Source organism: Scardinius erythrophthalmus (genome assembly GCF_964197995.2).
Source record: "Scardinius erythrophthalmus genome assembly, chromosome: 1".
Lineage (NCBI taxonomy): Eukaryota > Metazoa > Chordata > Actinopteri > Cypriniformes > Leuciscidae > Scardinius > Scardinius erythrophthalmus.
The window spans coordinates 39,275,205-39,295,563 of NC_138221.1; the positions used below are offsets into that span (position 1 = coordinate 39,275,205).

The following is a 20,359-nucleotide window of genomic DNA, read 5'->3' on the forward strand; positions in this document are numbered from 1 at the left end:
CACAGTATGAAGGAGCTAATGACTTTTTCTATTTACACAGTATTCCTTAGAATAATTTTTTATGGCTTATAAGGGTTGGTATTTTGTATTTTATAGATATTTCACTGGCATTTAAGTAACTAGGCATTTCTAACACTGCATTTTGTGGGGCAAGTATAGACAGCTGTGTAGTAGAAATGACTTCTATAGGTGGTAGTGTAGCTAATAGAGGGAAAGAATCTATAGGACAAGTGTTGCACAGACATAATTGGATGCTCAGATCAGATAATGCAGATGTTAGTCAGTGTGCATTTAGAAGTATGACTTTAAATTGAAAGGCTCCAGTTACATTGTAAAACTGCACAAACAATTTGCTTGGTATTGACGCAATTTGCTTGGTATTGTCACATTTCTCCATGCATATTCCCAGGTTTATGTCCAAGGGCCCTCACTAATTGTAGTTGATTTAATTTTTTTTTGTATATTTTTGCCTTACATAACCTTTACTTTCCATCCAGCACCTATCCTGTGAACATGTATTTAATTTTTATTTTTCTTGTGTAGAATTTTAATTTGAGATATTGCAATGCTAATGAAATCTTGAATGTTAATAAAGTATTTACTCCATATTTTGTTGAATTGTCTGTGTTTTCTGCACTTAAATTAGTGATAAAACCATTATTATTATATAACCATATTGATGTTATACATTTAACTCTTTCCCTGCCATTGACAGAATTTTCTGTCTTTGCGTGTTTTCACTGTTATACGGTAGGGGGCGCTGTTACATATCTTCTGAAAAATTACTGAATCTCCTGATCAACATGCATGCAAAGATGCAGAAACAAGCGATATATGTAATCGTATGCATTTGTAAAATAACGCGATCATCAACATTAAACAGAATATAAATAAAAACTGCCTAATGTTGTGTTACTGAATGGAATGTAGACCCAGGACGAGCTATAGGACTCTGCAAGCATTAGGGAATTAGGCTAGGGATTAGCATGATTTTGATCATCGTTCTAAATTCGATCTGGATGTACAACACGTTTCTCAGCTTTTTTTTTATTTTTTAAAGGTGACATATACCCCTTTTCACAAGATGTAAAATAAATATATGGTGTCCCCAGAATGTGTATGTGAAATTTCAGCTCAGAATACCCTCCAGATCCTTTATTAAAGCTTGTCAAAGTTGTGTGTGTCTCTTTAAATGCAAATGAGCTGCTGCTTCCCGCCCAAATTCAGACGACAGCCGATCCTTTACACGAGCTTAGGATACTCCAGCAATAACAATTTCACATTCCAAAATCTCAGAAATAACCACCAGTAGCGGAGTGAAGCCTTATGGAGAGACTTAGGAAGAGGTTGCAACTTTTAGACTGCACCTGGACGTTTCCGAATGGTTAGTGGATACATTTATTAAGTTGTGGAGTTACATTGATTCATCTCATCGACCTGTATGTCATGTCAACTAACTTGTGTAAAAGTTAAACATTTCCCTGAGGTCTTAGACAGTTGTGACTTTTTTGTTGTTGTTGTTCAAATGTTGTGCAGCCAATGACAGAACAGTTTGCATGCTTTGCTCGAAATTTTGCCATTGCGTTAGAACAGGTCACACTGTTGTCACTTGCGAAAACCAAATGGCGGCGCCTGGGTGGAAACGTGCAGATTTAGGGGCGGTAATATTATAATAAGGTAACGTATATTATTATAATAAGCGAAATCTGATCATCTTATATTTTGACATGCTTGCAGAGAAAGGCTTACCAAAAACAAAGTTACTGGGTTGTCTTGGGTTGGTAGATGCATTGGGGACCTGATTATAGCACTTAAACAGGGAACAGGTCAGATTTTCATGATATGTCCCCTGTAATTAAACTTATCCATATTCAAGTGTTGATAAAAAAATGCATGACGCTAAAATAAAATGGAGGGTCTTATTTCTTTTCATATATTGCATGTTCAGATACTCATACAGCAAAATTTTCTGGGGGCCATGAAATTTTGGTGAAAATGATCAAATGCTGGCGGTGGCTGGCAACTAAAAAAAAATAATAATCTGCCGGTATTAAAGTGAAAGTGCTTGGGTCAGACCAGCATCTGGGTCCGCCACCCCACCCTTGAATTCCTCAAATGTGACCACAACTACACCTCGAAAAATAGTACTCTTTTATTAAAGACTATTAACTGTTGATAATCACATTTAACCTACACAAACAAAAATATCAAACAGGAGAAATATGAAAATCATTCTGAACATGAAGGGCTATTGCATCATATCATCCTCCTCCTCCTCCTCCTCCTCTTCTTCTTTTTCCTCCTCCTCTTCTTCTTCTACCTGATCATCATCATCATCAAAGTAGCGCTCCTCTGCATCATGGCTTACGATATCCAGGTTATCAAAATCTGGATTCCCATCCACTTCACTGCAATGAAAATATCAATGTTATTTAAGATTATATAAGAGCTAAAATATGAGCAATTAACACTACAGTGTGCATTACATAGCATTATTAAAGGGATAGTTAACCCAAAAATTTAAATTAGCCCATGATTTACTCACCCTCAAGTCAGCCTAGGTGTATATGACCTTCTTTCAGACGAATACAATCAGAGTTATATGTCCTTTTCCAAGCTTTATAATGGCAGTGAATGTCTGTTTCTGTTTTGAAGTCGATAAAAGTGCATCTTTCCATCATAAAAGTGCTCCACACGGCTCCGGGGGGTTAACAAAGGCCTTCTGAAGTGAAGCGATGCTTTTGTGTAAGAAAAATATTAATATTTAACATGTTACAAAGTAAAATTCTAGCTTCCGGCCAAACGCAGTCAACTTGCGCCTAAAGCGCAACTTGTGATGTCGGAAGTAGTGTAGTGCATCATGGTAAATATCAGCAGTACGTTGCATTACTCGCATAAGTCGCACTCAGACTTAAGTCGAATCCGTATGTTCGTTTCCAAGCTAGTTATTTTACTGAAGTTTTAAATATTAATATTTTCATATTTAAAACGAATAAGAATGTAAAATGTGTACGTTGAAATGCTAATGTAGGCCAAGTCGTTTGGATAAAAGCGTCTGCCAAATGCATTAATCTAAATGTAAAAATATTTTTCTTACACAAACGCATCGCTTCCCTTCTGGACTTCATTAGCCCCCCAGAGCCGTGTGGAGCACTTTTATCATGGATGAATGCACTTTTATGGACTTCAAACAGAAACAACCATTCACTGCCATTATAAAGCTTGAAAGAGCCAGGACATTTTTTTAATATAACTTAGATTGTATTCGTCTAAAAGAAGAATGTCATATACACCTAGGATGACTTCAGGGTGAATTTTCATTTTTGGGTGAACTATCCCTTTAACAACTAATTTGAAGAGAAAGACATTGTGCCAAAGCAATATTTATTAATATTATTCTCTGAGTTTGATATTAAATTAGACCTAATTGATAGTAAAACTGGAGTATGAGAAAGTCCTCTGATTTAACCTGTAGTTGAAGTCATCTTTTCCATCCAAGAAGCGCTGATGCATTTGACTCAGGAACTCCTCCCTCAGCATGGCTTTCTCTTCTACAGTCGGCTCCCACTCCGCCGGTCTGGGTTCCTCACATTCTAAAACACACACACAAACTGGCATATGTGGTTTACATAAACTCTCCATAGGCGTAATGGTTTTTATACTTTACAAACTGTATATTCTATCCCTAAACCTACCCATCACAGAAAACTTCCAGCATTTTTTTTAATGAAAAAAGAAACAAAAAACGTTTAGTGTGTTTTTTAAGCCATTTGTTTTACGACGACACAGGAAGTGTCCAAATAAAAAACCTCTCCCTTGTAATAACCATGTCATTCATTAAACACATTTGTGTCCTCATAAACCACAAATGCCAGATCACACACAATCATCCATCAAATTGATTAGATGGAATCGGAGTTGACTCATACCTTCCTCATCCGACTCCTCCACTGCACACTGCTCTCTCTCCTGCTCCTCCTCCAGGCGGTTCTGGATGAGTTTCTCCTGGTAGGAGTTGATAAGCAGGTCAGCGAGTCCCCCTGGGCCGTTCCTCATGGCCTCCTCTGAGCGCTGCAGGATGTCCTCTTCACTGAGATACTGTCCGATGTACTGCTCGTACAGCAGTGGATCTCGCACACGCATCTGCTCCTCGCTGAAGTACTGGCCCTCTGCCGAGACAACGTTTTTGAGGAAGACAGAAGTATCTTCTAGTAAAAAAGCATGCTATTCTTGTCATAAGCCTTTCTTCAGCAAGTTCACAAGGTGCTAGAAGGGTTATTTAATAGATTTCTTGCCGTTTAAATTTTTTTTTTAAATATATATTACTACTATTATTTAGAAATGATGCATTAAATCAACTGTTATTTCTATTTCAATTAAATGCTGTTCTTTTGAACTTTCTATCCATCAAACAATCCTGAATCCACAAAAGTATTAAACTGTTTTCACTGATTAAAATAATAATAATAATGTTTCATAAGCAGCAAATTTGATTTTTAAAGCATCATGCGACACTGAAGATTGGAGTAATGATGCTGAAAATTCAGTTTTTCCATCAGAGGAATAAATTACATTTTACAATAAATTCAAATAGAAAACAGTGATTTTAAATTGTATTAAACTGTATTGTATTGTTAATTGGACAACTTCACAATACTTGCTGTATTTTTGATCAAATAAATGCAGCCTTGATGAGCATAAGATACTTCTTTCAAAAACATTAAAAAAATCTTACAGATTCTTTTGTTCTGTAATGTACTGTATTTATCAATTCTCTTCAGTGGTGAATGCATCATGACTTTAATAAATTAATCAACATTTATCTTGCATCATTTACTATCTTGTATTTTTACTTGTTGCAATGCGTTATGGGGATTGCCTTCTCCGTGAAGGGTTCAAGTGATGCTGTGTTAGAATTTGGCCGAAATTAGGCCGAATCTTAAAGGAGAACTCCGGTCAATTTTAACATTGAGCAAATTTTTTTGTAAATTTGGAGTGCTGTCAATACAGAGAACAGCGACAAAAATCGGTGTTGCCTACACAGTGTTATCCTCTTTTTAAAATTTGCACCCTGTTGACTTAAATGGGGCAAGTTTTAAACCTGCTTTTAGCCTCTTAACATCCTTGATGTGTCATTACAAGTGCACAGCTAATGTGAGTGATTCCTTCAGAGTGATCACGGGTGAATCTGACTGCAGTAGATGTGAAAGATATGAATAAAAGTGATGTTAATTCAGCCAGCGCTCATACCTGTATTTACTTCCTGTTTTCGGTCGAAGTCCACAGTAGTCGATTGTCGAGTTCACGCGCGTGATCATTGGTAACTAAGCACTGTTGCGTGAACTCGACAATCGACTACTGTGGACTTCGACCGAAAACAGGAAGTAAATACAGGTATGAGCGCTGGCTGAAATAACATCATTTTTATTAATATCATTCACATCTACTGCGGTCAGATTCACCCGTGATCACTCTGAAGGAATCACTCACATTAGCTGTGCACTTGTAATGACACATCAAGGATGTTAAGAGGCTAAAAGCAGGTTTAAAACTTGCCCCATTTAAGTCAACAGGGTGCAAATTTTAAAAAGAGGATAACATGGTGTAGGCAACAGCGATTTTTGTCGTTGTTCTCTGTACTGACAGCACTCCAAATTTACAAAAAAAACGAGCTCAATGTTAAAATTGACCGTAGTTCTCCTTTAACGGGAGTATCCCTATGCAACCTTCAGGAACACACTTCGAACAACCTGTGCTTACCCTTCTGAAGAGCACGAAGAGCTGCGTATCGATGGTTCCGGATCCGTGTCCGGTCTGCTGTGCCAGATGCCCGTCTCTGAATCTCCTTGCAGTAATACTGCGCCCTGCAGTCACTGCTCAGGTGTGAGAAAGCGTCCATGTGCTCTGGCTTCAGATGGGCCTGATAGCGCTCTAGAAAGACTAAGGGCTTGGATTTGTACTGATCCATCAAAACCCCCTTCTTCTCCTCCAGAGTTAAGTCTGGCTCCCCCAGCTGCTGGCTTTTCACTGGACTCCCACTGGCTGCTATAGCCTCGATCATTGCACTCAGACAGATGGATGGCTCATCCTGAGAAAATCAAGCAGGAGCAACGGGGGTAGAATCATGTACAGAATTATATTGCGTGTATAGTTCATGTGCTGAACACAGGAGACATCACCTGTAGATTTGGAGAGTAGCTTGTAGTGTTTTGGGCCTCCTTAACATCTGTCTCATGAGGACATCTTTCTTGAGGAGCAGGTTCATTGCAGTTACCAGATGTATTAGGTTTAGTGCATGGCTCGATTTCTCCCCACAGTGCTGTCTTCTGCTAAAGAGGAGCGTCCACAGAGATTCAAGAGGTTAGAATCATTTTGGGTCATTATACAAATATAGAATAATAGTATATAGGCACATCTTGATGAAAATACTTGAGTGAGAAAAGCTAGCATCTTGTCTTCATTGTCACTTTTCTTTTTCAAAGATCTTCTCTTTCATATGACGTACATCCGAGTAAAACGGATCATCAAAAAAAGATAAAAATGGAGGATGGGGACTTGGGCTACGTCCGAAATCACATGTAGGTATTTATTTTGAACAAGTACGTATTTTGTGACTGCTAAAAAAGTATGTTCTATGTAGTATGAATGTAATCCAGACGTACTACATTCATGCTGTCATTATCATGTGACCTACCAGCATCAGTTGCGATGCTTCATTGCCATTTACAAATCCTCTCCCGTGTCCATAGTATGCAGAATCTCAACAAAAATAGTAGGTCATCCGGGTACTTTTTGCCTACACTTTTATGAGTACTGTGAATTCGGACATACTACTCTTGTCACATACTGTTTTTTGCCTACTATATAGAAGGGAAGTAGCCCATGCGATTTCAGATGCATACTATATACAGTAATAGGTAAGTATGAGATTTCGGATACAGTCTTGGTTTTGTCCATAGGTTGATTGGATGGAGACAGATCTGAATGTGAGCTTACAGTTGTTTGTAAGAAAGGGGCGGGGAGTGAAGAAGTCATTATTACATTTTGATTAAACATAACTAGGTCAAGAAAAAGAAACATGCACGGATTAATTATTCACAATAAGATTAACAACATGCATTTAGAAAGATGAATTTCCATTTCATGTCGACTTTAAATTTTATTTAATAAATAAATCTCTAGTTGTGTTCCAAAGTTGTGTCAAGACTTTTATCATAACATTTTCTTCATTTTTAAATAATGAACTATTATTTAAAAATGTTGTCAAAATGGAGTGAATTCTTCGATTGCAAGCAAATGTCCTATCTTTTATCTTATGCTTTTGTTTGGATTATCTTGAAATTTGCAATTGAATTTGACATAGTAAAACTTTAGAATACTTAAGAATCAAAATATCAAACATTTTGACTACTATGACTGAGCATATGTAACGTTAGTGAATGTGATGCCATCTCTCTCTCTCTCACCTGCAGATCTGGAGAGTGTGTCCATCTCTGGTCTGTGACGTTACCGCAGCTCTTCACGGTTTCACCCTCATTGGGTTTGATACATGGCTCGATTTCTCCCCACATTTCTGTCTTCCACTTCCGAAGACAGTTTTAGTGCTAACTGCTGTCGATATATCACAGAGAAATTGTATTCTGCCAAATAACGCTAATGAAATAATGTGTAACTATGCGTACGGAAAGATAATTTCGGCTTTATTTGTAGTAGTAGGATATGTTACGGACACCCCTACCTCTAAATATACTCTTTTTACATTTGTCCTTTTAAATGTTCTGCATTTAAAACAAAAACAACAACAGTAACTAACGTTCTGCCCATCAGTGTAGCCACATTATCAGTTCCGTGTGGAACATCATTTCAGATCGGTAGTTCCGTTTATTTCAACCTGTGGAAATACACCATTGTCCAGTAGATGGCGACATACGCCAACACTCCATTTGACTGGTAAGAAATCTAGAAAAAATTACAGCGACAGCTTTCTGAATCATCTGACCAGAATCATTTTAAAATTAGGTGTATTATTATTGAGAACTTGTTTAATAACCAGCCAGGAAAGTCTTGAATAACCCATAAAAAATCATCACATTAACCTGTCGCCAAAATAAAGTGTAACTGTTAAGCCTACTTCTAATAAATCAGTGGTAACATGGTTATATAGCATAACGTTACTTAGCAAAAGAAAAAAGAAACGTCTTACCACATTCGACTGCCTTTTTGCAGCATATTTCTTAACATGGATAAATATTTGTAGGAACTTAAAAAGATTCTGCAACTGAGACACAATTTTCACAAAGATTTGACGAACAGAAATGGAACGGGTGGATTTGGATTGAGTGAGTGAATGACACGTCCATTATGTCTGATTGAATACCAAGAGTGGGGTGGGTCTATATATATACTTTCTTTTATCGGAATTATTTTCATAAACACAACATTAAGATTACATGAAAAGAGTTTTCACTGTTATAAAATCACGGATTTGTTAGCATTAGCGAAACTGAAGGTGTCAGAATAAACATGAAACACAAGATCGCTGTCATCTGTGAATTCGGCCAATTGTAAATCAGTTTTGTCATCATCTGACCCTGTGCAGTCGCTCTGAAGAAGTTGCACTGACTGCACCAGATGGCTGTTATCAAATTACTCTTGCGGTACGGCATACATCACAGTGAAGTAGCGCCAGCGCCGTCTCAAGTCGGACAAAAACATTCTAACGGCACTCACTGCTGAAGTCGAACACTCCTTATGAAAAACAGCAGGACAGTGCATATCCGTTTCATCGAGGCAAATGTAAAACATCATGAAGTCATCTGCCGTTACTGACAAAACCTTGGTTCCCTGAAATGATATATGACACTATGGGGAAACAACTTTCTTCAAAAAATAATAAAGCCTCATTGCACCTTGTAGAAACATGACTGTCAGGTCATTCATGCCAACTGACTTGCCATTAACCTCGCTGTGAAATGCTGACACAGTGACAATATGCACTTTTAGCGTAGAAGGTGTGCTGCAGCCTAGGCACTCTTGTAAGAAGGACAGGATGACTGTAATTGAGAAGTTCACTGGGTCTTCCACCCTTGAGCTGCACAAGCTCCCAAAAACTCCATTAATGAGCATAACAGCACCTCACTTTATCGTATTCAGCATGCGCTGAGGCAGAGTAACGCCGGAAGGCTCTGCTGAGCGGCTAGACGTGTGGATTCCACAATTCTGGATTGGGGTGCCAGATTAAAGGAGAACTCCGGTCAATTTTAACATTGAGCTCATTTTTTTGTACATTTGGAGTGCTGTCAATACAGAGAACAACGACAAAAATCGGTGTTGCCTACACCGAGTAATTCTATTTTTAAAATTTGCACCCTGTTGACTTCAATGGGGCAAGTACTAAACCTGCTTTTAGCCTCTTAACATCCTTGATGTGTCATTACAAGTGCACAGAAAATGTGAGTGATTCCTTCAGAGTGATCACGGGTGAATCTGACTGCAGTAGATGTGAAAGATATGTATAAAAATGATGTTATTTAAGCCAGCGCAAATACCTGTGTTTACATCCTGTTTTTCGGTTGAAGTCCAAAGTAGTCGATTGCCGAGTTCACACGCATAGGTTTAGTACCTATGATCACGCACGTGAACTCGGCAATCGACTATGCATCTTTGGACTTCAACCGAAAACAGGATGTAAACACAGGTATTTGCGCTGGCTGAAATAACATCACATTTATTCATATCTTTCACATCTACTGCAGTCAGACTCACTCGTGTTCACTCAGAAGGAATCACTCACATTTTCTGTGCACTTGTAATGACACATCAAGGATGTTAAGAGGCTAAAAGCAGGTTTAGTACTTGCCCCATTGAAGTCAACAGGGTGTAAATTTTAAAAATAGATTTTTGTCGTTGTTCTCTGTATTGACATCACTCCAAATGTACAAAAAAATGAGCTCAATGTTAAAATTGACCGGAGTTCTCCTTTAAGTCTATCGCTTGAGAGAGGAGGTACTTCCTTAGAGGGATGGAGATATGAAAATGATGATGACAAGCCATTGTTGCATCTGTATGTTCGAACATGGAGGGCCATCCGAGTACTCGTATAAAAGACAGTGATTGACACAGGGCAATTCACCACTGCCATAGTTCCGCGTTCCTTACCAGTTAGTTAACACTACTCAGATAAGCAACAACAGAAAATGCCTGTGATGAGGGGCTCTCTGAAAAATATAGGAACATGAGAGTAGACATATTTCGGGTGCACTGATATAATCCAGTTTCTTGGCCAATATGCACAAGGGTTTGTTTCAGTGCGCTTAATGGAATGAACGGTTTGACTGCGGGAGTGGGGCTATGAACGGCGTCAATGCCGGTGAATATATATATATATATATATATATATATATATATATATATATATATAAAAATAGCATTACACCTTCTCATGAAAACGGCGGCACTGCCGACCTACATAGTGTTTAGTGTAATGAACGTTGGCCAGTATGAGCTGTGCATGTAAACCTCACTTCCCGTCTTTAGCATACACGTTATTGTTGTGCAGCCTCCCCCGGCCGGAGACCCCAGTTCAAATATGTTATGTTTTTCCCCAGATTGTGTAGTAGTTACTAAATTACTGAATTTTTACTTTTGCATCTCATGATATTAAAAATACTTGGTCTATGGCTTTGAAAGCATATAGGTGAATTCTGGGAGTTTGTTTGCAATCTCTTAGTTACTGTGATCATATTTCTGCTCATGCAACAACCTTTGGAGGTTTAAACTACAGTTAACTGTAGTATGCAGGGAGATAGTCAGGCTGACAGAGAAGATTTCAGAACTAGAGACACGCGTCCAAACTTTAATTGAGGATAGTAAGAGTGCAAGGGCTTTAGATACTGCTTTGGATGCGACTAGCTTAGTGAACTCTGTACATTGTTCGGTTCCGGCTGTAGAGCCCGTGCAGCAGGGCAACTGGGTGACCGTGAGACACTGTAGCCGCTCTTCCGTTCCAATAACAACATTAAACAGGTTCTCCCACTCAGTGAAACACCCACTGAGAATCCTGTTTAATGTGCCCTAGTTATTGCCGATTCTATTAGAGAAAATAGAGACACCAGCCACCACAGTCACTTGTTTGCCGGGAGCCAGAGTGCCTGACATCAAAGCAAATTTAAAAGTGCTGGCTAATGCTAATCGTAAATTCTCTAAGATTATTATTCACGTCGGCACTAATGATGTTCGACTTCGCCAGTTGGAGATCACCAAAATTAATATTAAAGAGGTGTGTGAACTTGCAAGTACGATGTCAGGCACTGTAATTTGCTCTGGCCCCCTTCCTGTTTGAAGGAGTGACCGAGATACTTAGTAGACTGTCCTCACTCAATGGTTGGCTGTCTAAGTGGTGTCCGCAAAATAATATAGAATTCATAGACAATTGGAAAAGTTTTTGGGGCAGACCTAACCTGTTGAAAAGAGATGGTATTCATCCCTCCTGGGATGGTGCTGCTCTCCTCTCTAGTAATATGGCACATAGTCTTAGAGCTCAAACATGAATTGGGGCTCAGGTCAGGAATAGGGGTGTTGAAATTGATCGTTTCTACGATGCATCGCGATGCAGACGAGGACGATTCGGTATCGGTTCAGTAATAGACCATAACGAATTATAATGTACTGACACTTTTCTGACGGAATTTGTCGCGTACGTGCTTTGTCACGGTAGCATACAGTGGCAGAGGGAGGTGAGACGCGAGTGCGATAAAATTAAAAATGCTTCCAACTACTTTAAAAGCCTACATCTGGGCACATTTCGGCTTTTATGAACAACCTGGTAAGCACGACCTGCAGAAAACATATAGACCTGAGATGAGACCTGCAGCTCATGTCACGCACAAATAGAATATGCAGGAGGTAAAACCACTAACTTGATAAACCATGCTAGCCGTTTTCACCCCGAGCTGTTAACGCCTGGCAGAGTCTGACTGCTTTAGAGTAACGGTACTGATCCACTTTTGCGACACGACTGTCGCGTGGTGTTGTGACACCTCCCCACATTTGTATGTTGATGGGCGTTCAAATTGGTCAAGTTACAATTATTCTGTGTTGTTACGCGTGATTATAAATGGATGATCGTCACCTTCAACAGCGGACTCAGCGACGGTTGATGTGCGCATCTTTAATGGTAACATAATACACTGATTAATGGCATAAACAAGCTTTACTCCCTTGAAACTTAAACTGGAATGTCACTGTTTCTGTCACTGCGACTTCCCGAACAGGTGAGCACACGCACACACACACACACACACACGCACGCACATATCACTTTTGAAGTAAAATTGAAAATTGAGGATGCAGTGCATCGTGATGCATCGTGATATCGAATTGAACTGAATCGATGACATGATAATCGTAATCGAACCGAACCGTGAGACCAGTTTAGGTTCACACCCCTAGTCAGGTAGCAGACAGACTGGCTAAACCGACCGTCTGCCAGCCGTCTCACGCCACTGAAGTCAGATAAATCCCATCATACAGAGACTATTTCTCCTAGATATCCATAGAGAGACTGTGTCTGTTCCCCGAATTAACAAACAATTCAACAAACAAAAAACAGATGTAATACAGATGAACAAATGATAAAGCTTGGGTTGCTGAATATTTGTTCCCTTACTTCAAAAGCACTTATTGTTTATGATATGATTACAGATTATAACCTAGACGTGTTGTGTTTGACAGAAACCTGGCTAAAACCAAACGATTATATTACTTTAAATGAGTCAACCCCACAAGATTACAGTTATAAACATGAACCTCGTCTGAAACGCAAAGGGGGAGGTGTTTCTGTAATTTATAGTAATATTTTCAGAATTACTAAGAAGTCTAAAATTTGTGCTGGCTACTGTATACAGGCCACCAGGGCACCATACAGACTTTATCAAAGAATTTGCTGGCTTTCTATCAGAGTTAGTATTGGCTGCAGATAAAGTCCTAATTGTTGGTGAGTTTAATATACATGTAGATAATGAAAAAAGATGCATTGGGATTGGCATTTAAAGACATTCTGAACTCTATTGGAGTTAGACAACATGTGTCAGGACCTACTCATTGTCGTAATCATACTCTAGATCTAATATTATCACATGGAATAAATGTTGATGTCATTAAAATTCTGCAGCAGAGCGATGACATCTCAGATCATTATCTAGTCTTGTGTAAACTTCATTTAGCCAAGGCTGCAAAGCTGACTCCTTGTTACAAATATGTTAGACCTATCACTTCTGCCACTAAAGATTGCTTTATTAATAATCTTTGGGATCAGTTTCATTATCTCAGCATCCCAGATAGCTTAGAAGAACTTGATATTGCGACAGAAACTTAAAGAAGATTAAAGGAAATAGTCCAACGCCGTGGTATAATGAGCACACTCGGACCCTTAAGAGAGCAGCCAGAAAAATGGAGCGCAACTGGAAGAAAACAAAACTAGAGGTATTTCGCATTTCATGGAAAGAGAGCACGATTACATACAGAGGCCTTAAAAACTGCAAGATCTGCTTATTTTTCAACCCTATTAGAAGAAAATAAACAAAATCCTAGGTATTTATTTGAAACAGTGGCTAAACTAACGAAAAATAAATCCTCAACCCCAGACGTTTCCAAACAGTACAGCAGTAATGACTTTACGAACTTCTTTACTAACAAGATTGATAATATCAGGGAGAAAATTATAACTATGCAATCGTCTACTACAGTATCGCATCAGGCAGTGCATTGTAGTCTCCCTAAGGAAAAAATCAATTAATTTATTGCTATAGGAGAGGAAGAATTTACTAAACTTGTTAAATCATCTAAATCGACAACATGTATGTTAGACCCCGTACCGCCTGCTATTGAAAGAGATGCTTCCAGGGGTCATAGATTATATTTACTTTTTATCATTAATTAGCAAAAACCTTTAAGCTGGCTATGATTAAACCGCTTGATAAAAAATGCAACTTGATCCTACAAATTTAGTCAATTATAGGCTGATCTCGAATCTACCTTTTTTGTCTAAGATACTAGAAAAAGCAGTATCCTCACAACTATGTTCCTTTTTAGAAAGAAATGATATCTTAGAGGATTTCCAGTCAGGATTTAGACCATATCAGTACTGAGACTGCCCTCATTAGAGTCACAAATGATTTGCTCTTCTCATCCGATCTTGGTTGTATCTCCCTATGTGTTGCTCGATCTTAGTGCTGCATTTGATACTATCGACCACAACATTCTTTTAAATAGACTCAAAAATTATGTTGGCATTAGTGGAATTGCATTAGCATGGTTTAAATCATACTTATCTGACCGTTATCAGTTTGTAGCAGTAAATGAAGAGATGTCTTATCGATCAAAAGTTCAGTATGGCGTACCACAAGGCTCAGTACTAGGACCATTGCTGTTCACTCTGTACATGCTACCCTAGAAAGTCATGTGTCTAGTAACTGCATTTTTCCATCTTAAAATTATATCTAAATTACGTCATATGCTCTCAGTGACAAATGCGGAACAGTTAGTTCATGCGTTCATGACCTCAAGGCTAGATTATTGTAATGCTCTACTGGGTGGTTGCCCTGCACGCTTAATAAACAAACTACAGCTGGTCCAAAACGCAGCAGCTCGAGTTCTTAGTAGAACCAGGAAGTATGACCATATTAGCCCGGTTCTGTCAACACTGCATTGGCTCCCTATTAAACACTGCATACATTTTAAAATATTGCTGATTACTTAGAAAGCACTAAATGGTTTAGCTCCCCAGTACTTGAGCGAGCTCTTAACGCATTATAGTCCTTCACATCTATTGCGATCTCAAAATTCCGGCCAGTTGATAATACCTAGAATATCAAAATCGACTGCTGGCGGTAGATCCTTTTCCTATTTAGTGACAAAACTTTGGAACAGTCTTCCTAACATTGTCCGGGAAGCAGACACACTCTGTCAGTTCAAATCTAGACTAAAAACACATATCTTTGGCCTAGTATACACATTATACATAGTATACACATTATAGACTTATATAATTCAATGTTAGGCTGCATAGTTTAGATCAGCTGGAACCGGGAACACTTCCCATAAATCCTGATGTACTTGTTACATCATAAGAAGGATGGCGTCTACGTTAATATTAGTCTCTCTGTTTATCCCGAGGTTTACCGCAGTCCGGCGAATCCAGGCTGTATCAAGATCTGATGAAGGAACTGTGCCTGGACACAATAACAACACAGTGCTGAAGTGTGTGAAGGCCTCCTTTCCTTCCCTTTACCTCTCTACAGATAAAACGTTGTCGTTTTATCTGTACAGAGTCACCACGTGGCTACGCGGACGCGATAAATAATTCTGTATTATACATTTTTAAGGCCAGACAAGTAGTTTGTTGAGGGTTGATTTGTAAAAAAGGACTACACGCCTGCGCATATATATTAAAACGCGCATACCTATGGACTGAACACGTGATGCGCATGTGCGTGACGTCGGTGTTTGCGCAGAAGTTTGCGCAGAGATAACTGATAATCATTTGCACCTTGGAACCTATTTCCGGGAGTGCGTTCTTGAGCCACCAGGCACTATTTTGTGCAGATGGGCGGGCAGAGCGTGTTGAGGGTTTTCTGTTAGAACGGCGTCGTGTTAGTGGCCCCTAAGTTAATAACTAATGATCTTCGCAATGGAAGTGAATCAATCATTCAAAACTAACTTTAGCTGGACAATAACTTTATCCTAGAGCTGCTGTAAAGCCAAATCAATCTCTGTTACTGTAATTTCCTATTATCACTGTAAAGCTACTTTGAAACAATTCATATAGTTAAAAGCGCTATATAAATGAAGGTGACTTGACTTAACTATTTTAAGGCTGCTAGGCCTGAACTGCCTCTGCTTCTCCCTGTCTGTGTGTGTTTGCCCTCTGTTATGGACAAAAGACATTTGTGCATTTTTTTGAAAAATCTTTTTTGGGTATGGTTTAATTTATTAAAATTATTATTATAATTAAAATAATATAGAACTGTCTATATAAATAAAAAAATAAAAAAACAAATTACACATCTTCCTTTTGCTATAAAATATTTATGTGTAGATCACAGAGAATATCCCTCAGATTAGTTGTGGTCATTACACAATACAAGGTAATACAATGTAGAAATACAATTCTATAGCTTTTCAAACACTTCTGCTTTATCAACCAAGTCATATCAAATCCAAAAAAATAAAAATTGAACTTATTGCAGACAGTTTGTGTAAATAAACAAGTCCTATAGTTGCAATAACAGAAGAGAAAAATGAGAAATGACTGTAATCATGAAAGCTTGAGGAAAATGTGTTGATTATTTATTGAAGGGTAAAGGACATTAGGCTGTTTGATGGCAAAAGCTAAAAAACAACAAAAAAACAGCTAATAATGTCCAGATGCCAGAAGTGATTAAAACACTTTAAGCAATTATATACTACCCCATCCATACAGATCTATCATTTATTCAATAGCAATTAGAAAAAAACTCTCAACAATCCTCTTGCAAAAAATGTGGATCAAGTACCGTAAGATGCATGAAACACTGCACACATTAGCTCAACTCAAACTCAAAGCCCAATATTAAACTGATGTCAGATTATGTTGTCAGAGTACATACTTTTGTAGTCATCAATGAGTTTTGCTTACAACTAAACCTCTTGCACTCATCTCAACATTAACTATCATAAAATATTGCATTAGACAACAAGTGGGTTTACTCAGTTCTACAAAGAGGAATACCTTGTAATTACATCTTAGTGCAATTAGATAAATCTACAAATGGAAAATATCTGAAAATCGAAATATCAAAACACTTAAAAAAAAACACCCAGATGTTTATATTTCTAAACCTCTTGGTAACATGCAACTGATTTTCCTTCTCCGTCTTTTGAGGAGATTCAGAAATAAAGGAAATTAGTAAATTAACACAGCACAAAAGCTGCATCGAGTATTTTAAATCTCAGGTGATACACTGATGACATTGGATATGTGAGTTTTATCATTTAAAGAGCAGGGTCTGCAGGAGTCATTTACCTGTGAATTCCTCAAAACATCATGGCTTAGTTTAATTATACATAAATCACATTACTCCCTTAAAAAAACATACCTTTGCGTCCCTTTCATTAAACGTGCCTCACTGCTGCACAAGGGCACAAACCCAGAGGTGCCATTTCAAACAGAACAGATCAAAAAATAGATCAGAAGTGTAGTGATATAAACTCCCTTAGTCTTCTGCTTTGATAGTTATAAAGTTTGAACATCAGGAGAAACAAAACAAGGTCACATTTACATTTGAATTACTTTGTTCTTCACATGCAACTTGTGCCACAGCCAAGGGCATCAAAATGTTAAAATAGCATGTTGTAGTTAAATTAGGTTATAATGTAGAGTGGAGAAGAAATTGTAATATACATTTAGAGATGAACCTGAGTATGGTAAAGGGTTGTAAATGTGAGATGCACGTTACTGGCTATGTTTGTGTAAAAAGTGAGTAACCTAACTGGGTAAACTTACAGAAACATTTATAGTGTATTGCACTCAGGCTACAGAACATTTGTAGTTTGGTTATCCGTCCTCTCAATAGAAAAATAAAAATCATCTCAGTATCAGTAGGCCTAAACAGACTAGAATTGATCCCACAGCTATTCGATTAAAAAGAACTTGTACATTCACAAGAAGACAACAGAGGACAATTCAAATTGATATGTGCAAAAACATTTTAGATCTCTATAAAAAATATGTGCATATGAATAGAGCTTGTTTCTCCACTGATACAATATGTTCTCTATTTACACATTATGAGTCAATAAAGTACATAACTTGTACAATTACTATTAGTCTTTTATTCTGTATACTCTGTCTTTACAGAAAACATTAGCAATGCTCATGACAAAGAGAGGAAAGACTGACAAATATGATACAGATGATACATAACACTACACATCCTGAACTCAAATCAATGTGATTGAGCACTGGGACTAAAATAAGAACCAGAGTTCCATTTGGAAACCTGAAATTGCATATCCCATGTTCAACACCCTTCCAGATCAAACGCTGTTCCCACTAGGATCGGCCGCCATTCCTGGCTGGCTGTAATGATGAAATTACATTTGAAAAAGAAACAAAGAAAACTTTGGCTACAGAAAGAGGTCAACATCCCCTGTTCAACTAGTTGCCGCACCCGCCAGTGCGAACGGTAAAATTTGGCTAACGCCGATGTCCCTCATTGGGCTGTCCTGTTTACAGAGCTGAAGTCTGTGGATTCTTCAAATCTGCTATCAAAGGGGGGTGGCTGTGTGCTTTCACACAGAATGCCTGCCAGACTGCCCATTGGGGCGGGGTGTGGCAGGGACAGATACTCGGCACAGTGAGAGGGGTGTCGCTCTACTTTGATGAGCGGCTGGGTAGACAGCTGGTTCTCCGGCATATCCAGAGAGTCCCGCTGCAGGGCCAAGTCATAGGATGGCGTCCTCCTCCGCAGTAACATGCTGCTCTCTGACAGCTTTTTCATGGATGCAAGAGAGGCAGGGGCCTCCGTTTCAAATGGAGGCTCGATGGAGATACAGGGAGGGCTAATCTTTTTCTTCCGGGGAATGTGCAACGACTGTCCGCGCATCGGAACATGCCTCTTTTCGCTGAGCTCTTGACCAAACAGCCCATCATCTCCTGAAGAGCAAATCTCAATTGAGTGCCTGCGATGGTCATCGGCACCGTAGGGTTTTGCCAGAAAACCCTCAGTGTCCACACCGAAGCACTTCTTCGGGTCTTTGACGCTTAACTCGCCTAAGTTGGCAGCACTGCTGCAGTTCTTCACGAGAATGGGAAGCAGCATCCCTGAGGTGGCGTAAGGAGACAGGGAGTGACTCCGTGCTTCTGCCTGGACCCCTGCCCACAGCCGTGTTGTACTGTTGATGTGGCGGACCTCCTCGTCGGTCGGATCAGCGGAGTCAAACATGGAGCCACTGGGGCTGGTGCTTCTGCTGCTGCTGGCCAGGCTGGGAGGTCGAGAAGGGAGATTGTGCTGGCTATGCGGCTGCTGGAAGGTGCGGACACTGGGTGTATGTCCACGGGGGGGCAACAAGGGTGACCCCTGAGGAATGCTAGGGCCAGGGATCCGAGGAAAATGCAGCTTGAAGCTGCCTGTGGTTATCCCTGCCTGTCTTTCAAGATTGTCTTTGGAGTCAAAACTTTGCACGTCGATGGAGTCATTTTTAAATGCTTCCTGAAAGAATAAACATAGGACATTGTGAACATGTTGCCTGCAATCAGAGCACAACAGTGAAGAACTTGATATCGATAGGACATTTGAGAGTATACCTGTCTGCATAAAGTCCTGCCAATACTGTGGGTTGGAGAGGAAAGGGGAGGGGGAATCTTGGGGAGGCAGCTGAATTGGGAATGGGGAGGAACACCAGGGACCTGAAGCAGGGAACGGCTTTCGCATGGCTGGGAGTGGACTGAGGTGATGGAGCCTATATGGGAAAGGTTAATGAATACTTTCCTTAAGTTTTTGTTCTTTTGAAGTCAATAATTATTAATGCATAAATTCATGTATTCTGGGTCTTTATACCTAATGCAAGGTACCCTTGACTGGTCTCCACTTCTTCTAGTGGATATGGAGCACTGGCTGGCCTCACAGGGCGAAACATGTAGCTGTCATTGGGCAAAGAGTGCATCCTTGACACTGACATTTTCCGTGGAGATAGCAAATTCTCCTGTGATTTTTGCATCCCCTCCTCCTGTGGAAGAGAAATGTATTCCACTGCTTTTTCCCCCTCACACATAAACTCACAAACACATAGAGCCAAGCTTGCCAGGTTCATTCACCAGCTCACTGCAGTTGACAAAGCAAATTTACTCTTTGCCAGAGCAGCCCATGAGGGGTAACAAATGTTTCTGGCCTCCTTGTCGAGCCTCACTTCTCACTGTCCACATCGCCTCAGCATATTTTCTTTGTAATGTGACAAGTCAGCACCCAATAAAACACAAATGCAATCCTGTTGCCTGAAGCCAACTCAGGCTGCTCCTTTTAAAGTTAATGGTGCACAGTAAGTGCAAAACTAAACTAAAGAAACTAAAACAAATGGGACAATGTTTTGTATACTACATGACCAGTTCATTATACAAGGGGTTTTCAAACTTTTTGATGCCACAATATGATGATCCCCTGGTAAGAAACCTAAAATATAAAAGGCATCCATATATATTTGTATTAAGAAAAATATTAAGTGCGATTTTATAAAGACAACATGTTTTCATAGTGTCACTGTACCAAAGCAAATTATTACAATATTATCTCAATTAACAAAATATTTAATTTGTATTAAGATA

General features: G+C 39.1%; 3 protein-coding genes across 9 annotated transcripts in view; 1 reads left to right on the forward strand and 2 right to left on the reverse strand.

The window, feature by feature from the left end:
- llgl1 (LLGL scribble cell polarity complex component 1) overlaps positions 1-611 on the forward strand; it is a 43,284-nt gene extending 42,673 nt beyond the window's left edge. Inside the window, exon 23 of one of the 2 annotated variants that reach the window (XM_081380125.1) lies at positions 1-611. This exon is cut by the window's left edge and continues 994 nt beyond it. The gene's annotated coding sequence lies outside the window, so the exon portion shown is untranslated. The other variant, XM_081380124.1, reaches the window with a different exon arrangement.
- Positions 612-2,134: 1,523 nt separating this feature from the next.
- Positions 2,135-8,367, reverse strand: ccdc97 (coiled-coil domain containing 97). Of its 6 annotated transcripts, none has more exons than XM_081366112.1 (7): positions 8,204-8,367; positions 7,467-7,611; positions 6,180-6,326; positions 5,761-6,088; positions 3,930-4,169; positions 3,470-3,611; positions 2,135-2,408 (listed from the first exon to the last, which is right to left on the reverse strand). In XM_081366112.1, the coding sequence occupies exons 2-7, from the start codon at positions 7,569-7,571 to the stop codon at positions 2,249-2,251; spliced, it is 1,122 nt and encodes a 373-aa protein (XP_081222238.1). In that variant the 5' UTR covers positions 7,572-7,611; positions 8,204-8,367; the 3' UTR covers positions 2,135-2,248. The 6 variants fall into 6 exon arrangements, with proteins under 6 accessions (XP_081222238.1, XP_081222240.1, XP_081222239.1 ...); XM_081366114.1 differs by having other exon boundaries at positions 3,470-3,593; positions 6,180-6,329; XM_081366113.1 differs by lacking the exon at positions 8,204-8,367 and adding an exon at positions 7,739-7,854 and having other exon boundaries at positions 3,470-3,593; positions 6,180-6,329.
- A 7,707-nt stretch (positions 8,368-16,074) lies between these two features.
- The window catches only part of cacna1ha (calcium channel, voltage-dependent, T type, alpha 1H subunit a), a gene marked incomplete at its 5' end in the record, with an annotated part of 75,713 nt that continues 71,428 nt past the window's right edge, over positions 16,075-20,359 (reverse strand). Inside the window, 3 exons of the mRNA XM_081383117.1 lie at positions 16,075-19,250; positions 19,346-19,500; positions 19,599-19,767. Of these exons, the coding sequence (XP_081239243.1) occupies positions 18,252-19,250; positions 19,346-19,500; positions 19,599-19,767 (1,323 nt within the window). The 3' untranslated portion in view covers positions 16,075-18,251. The remainder of the gene's footprint in view (positions 19,251-19,345; positions 19,501-19,598; positions 19,768-20,359) is intronic.

Excerpts from the sequence above, each read along its gene's own strand:
- ccdc97 (XM_081366111.1), bottom strand. The coding sequence starts at position 7,571 with ATGTGGGGAGAAATCGAGCCATGTATCAAACCCAATGAGGGTGAAACC. Across the intron at positions 6,330-7,466 it reads CACACTCTCCAGATCTGCAG|CAGAAGACAGCACTGTGGGG; the intron begins GTGAGAGAGAGA and ends GCTCCTCTTTAG. Across the intron at positions 6,089-6,179 it reads GCTACTCTCCAAATCTACAG|GATGAGCCATCCATCTGTCT; the intron begins GTGATGTCTCCT and ends TGATTTTCTCAG.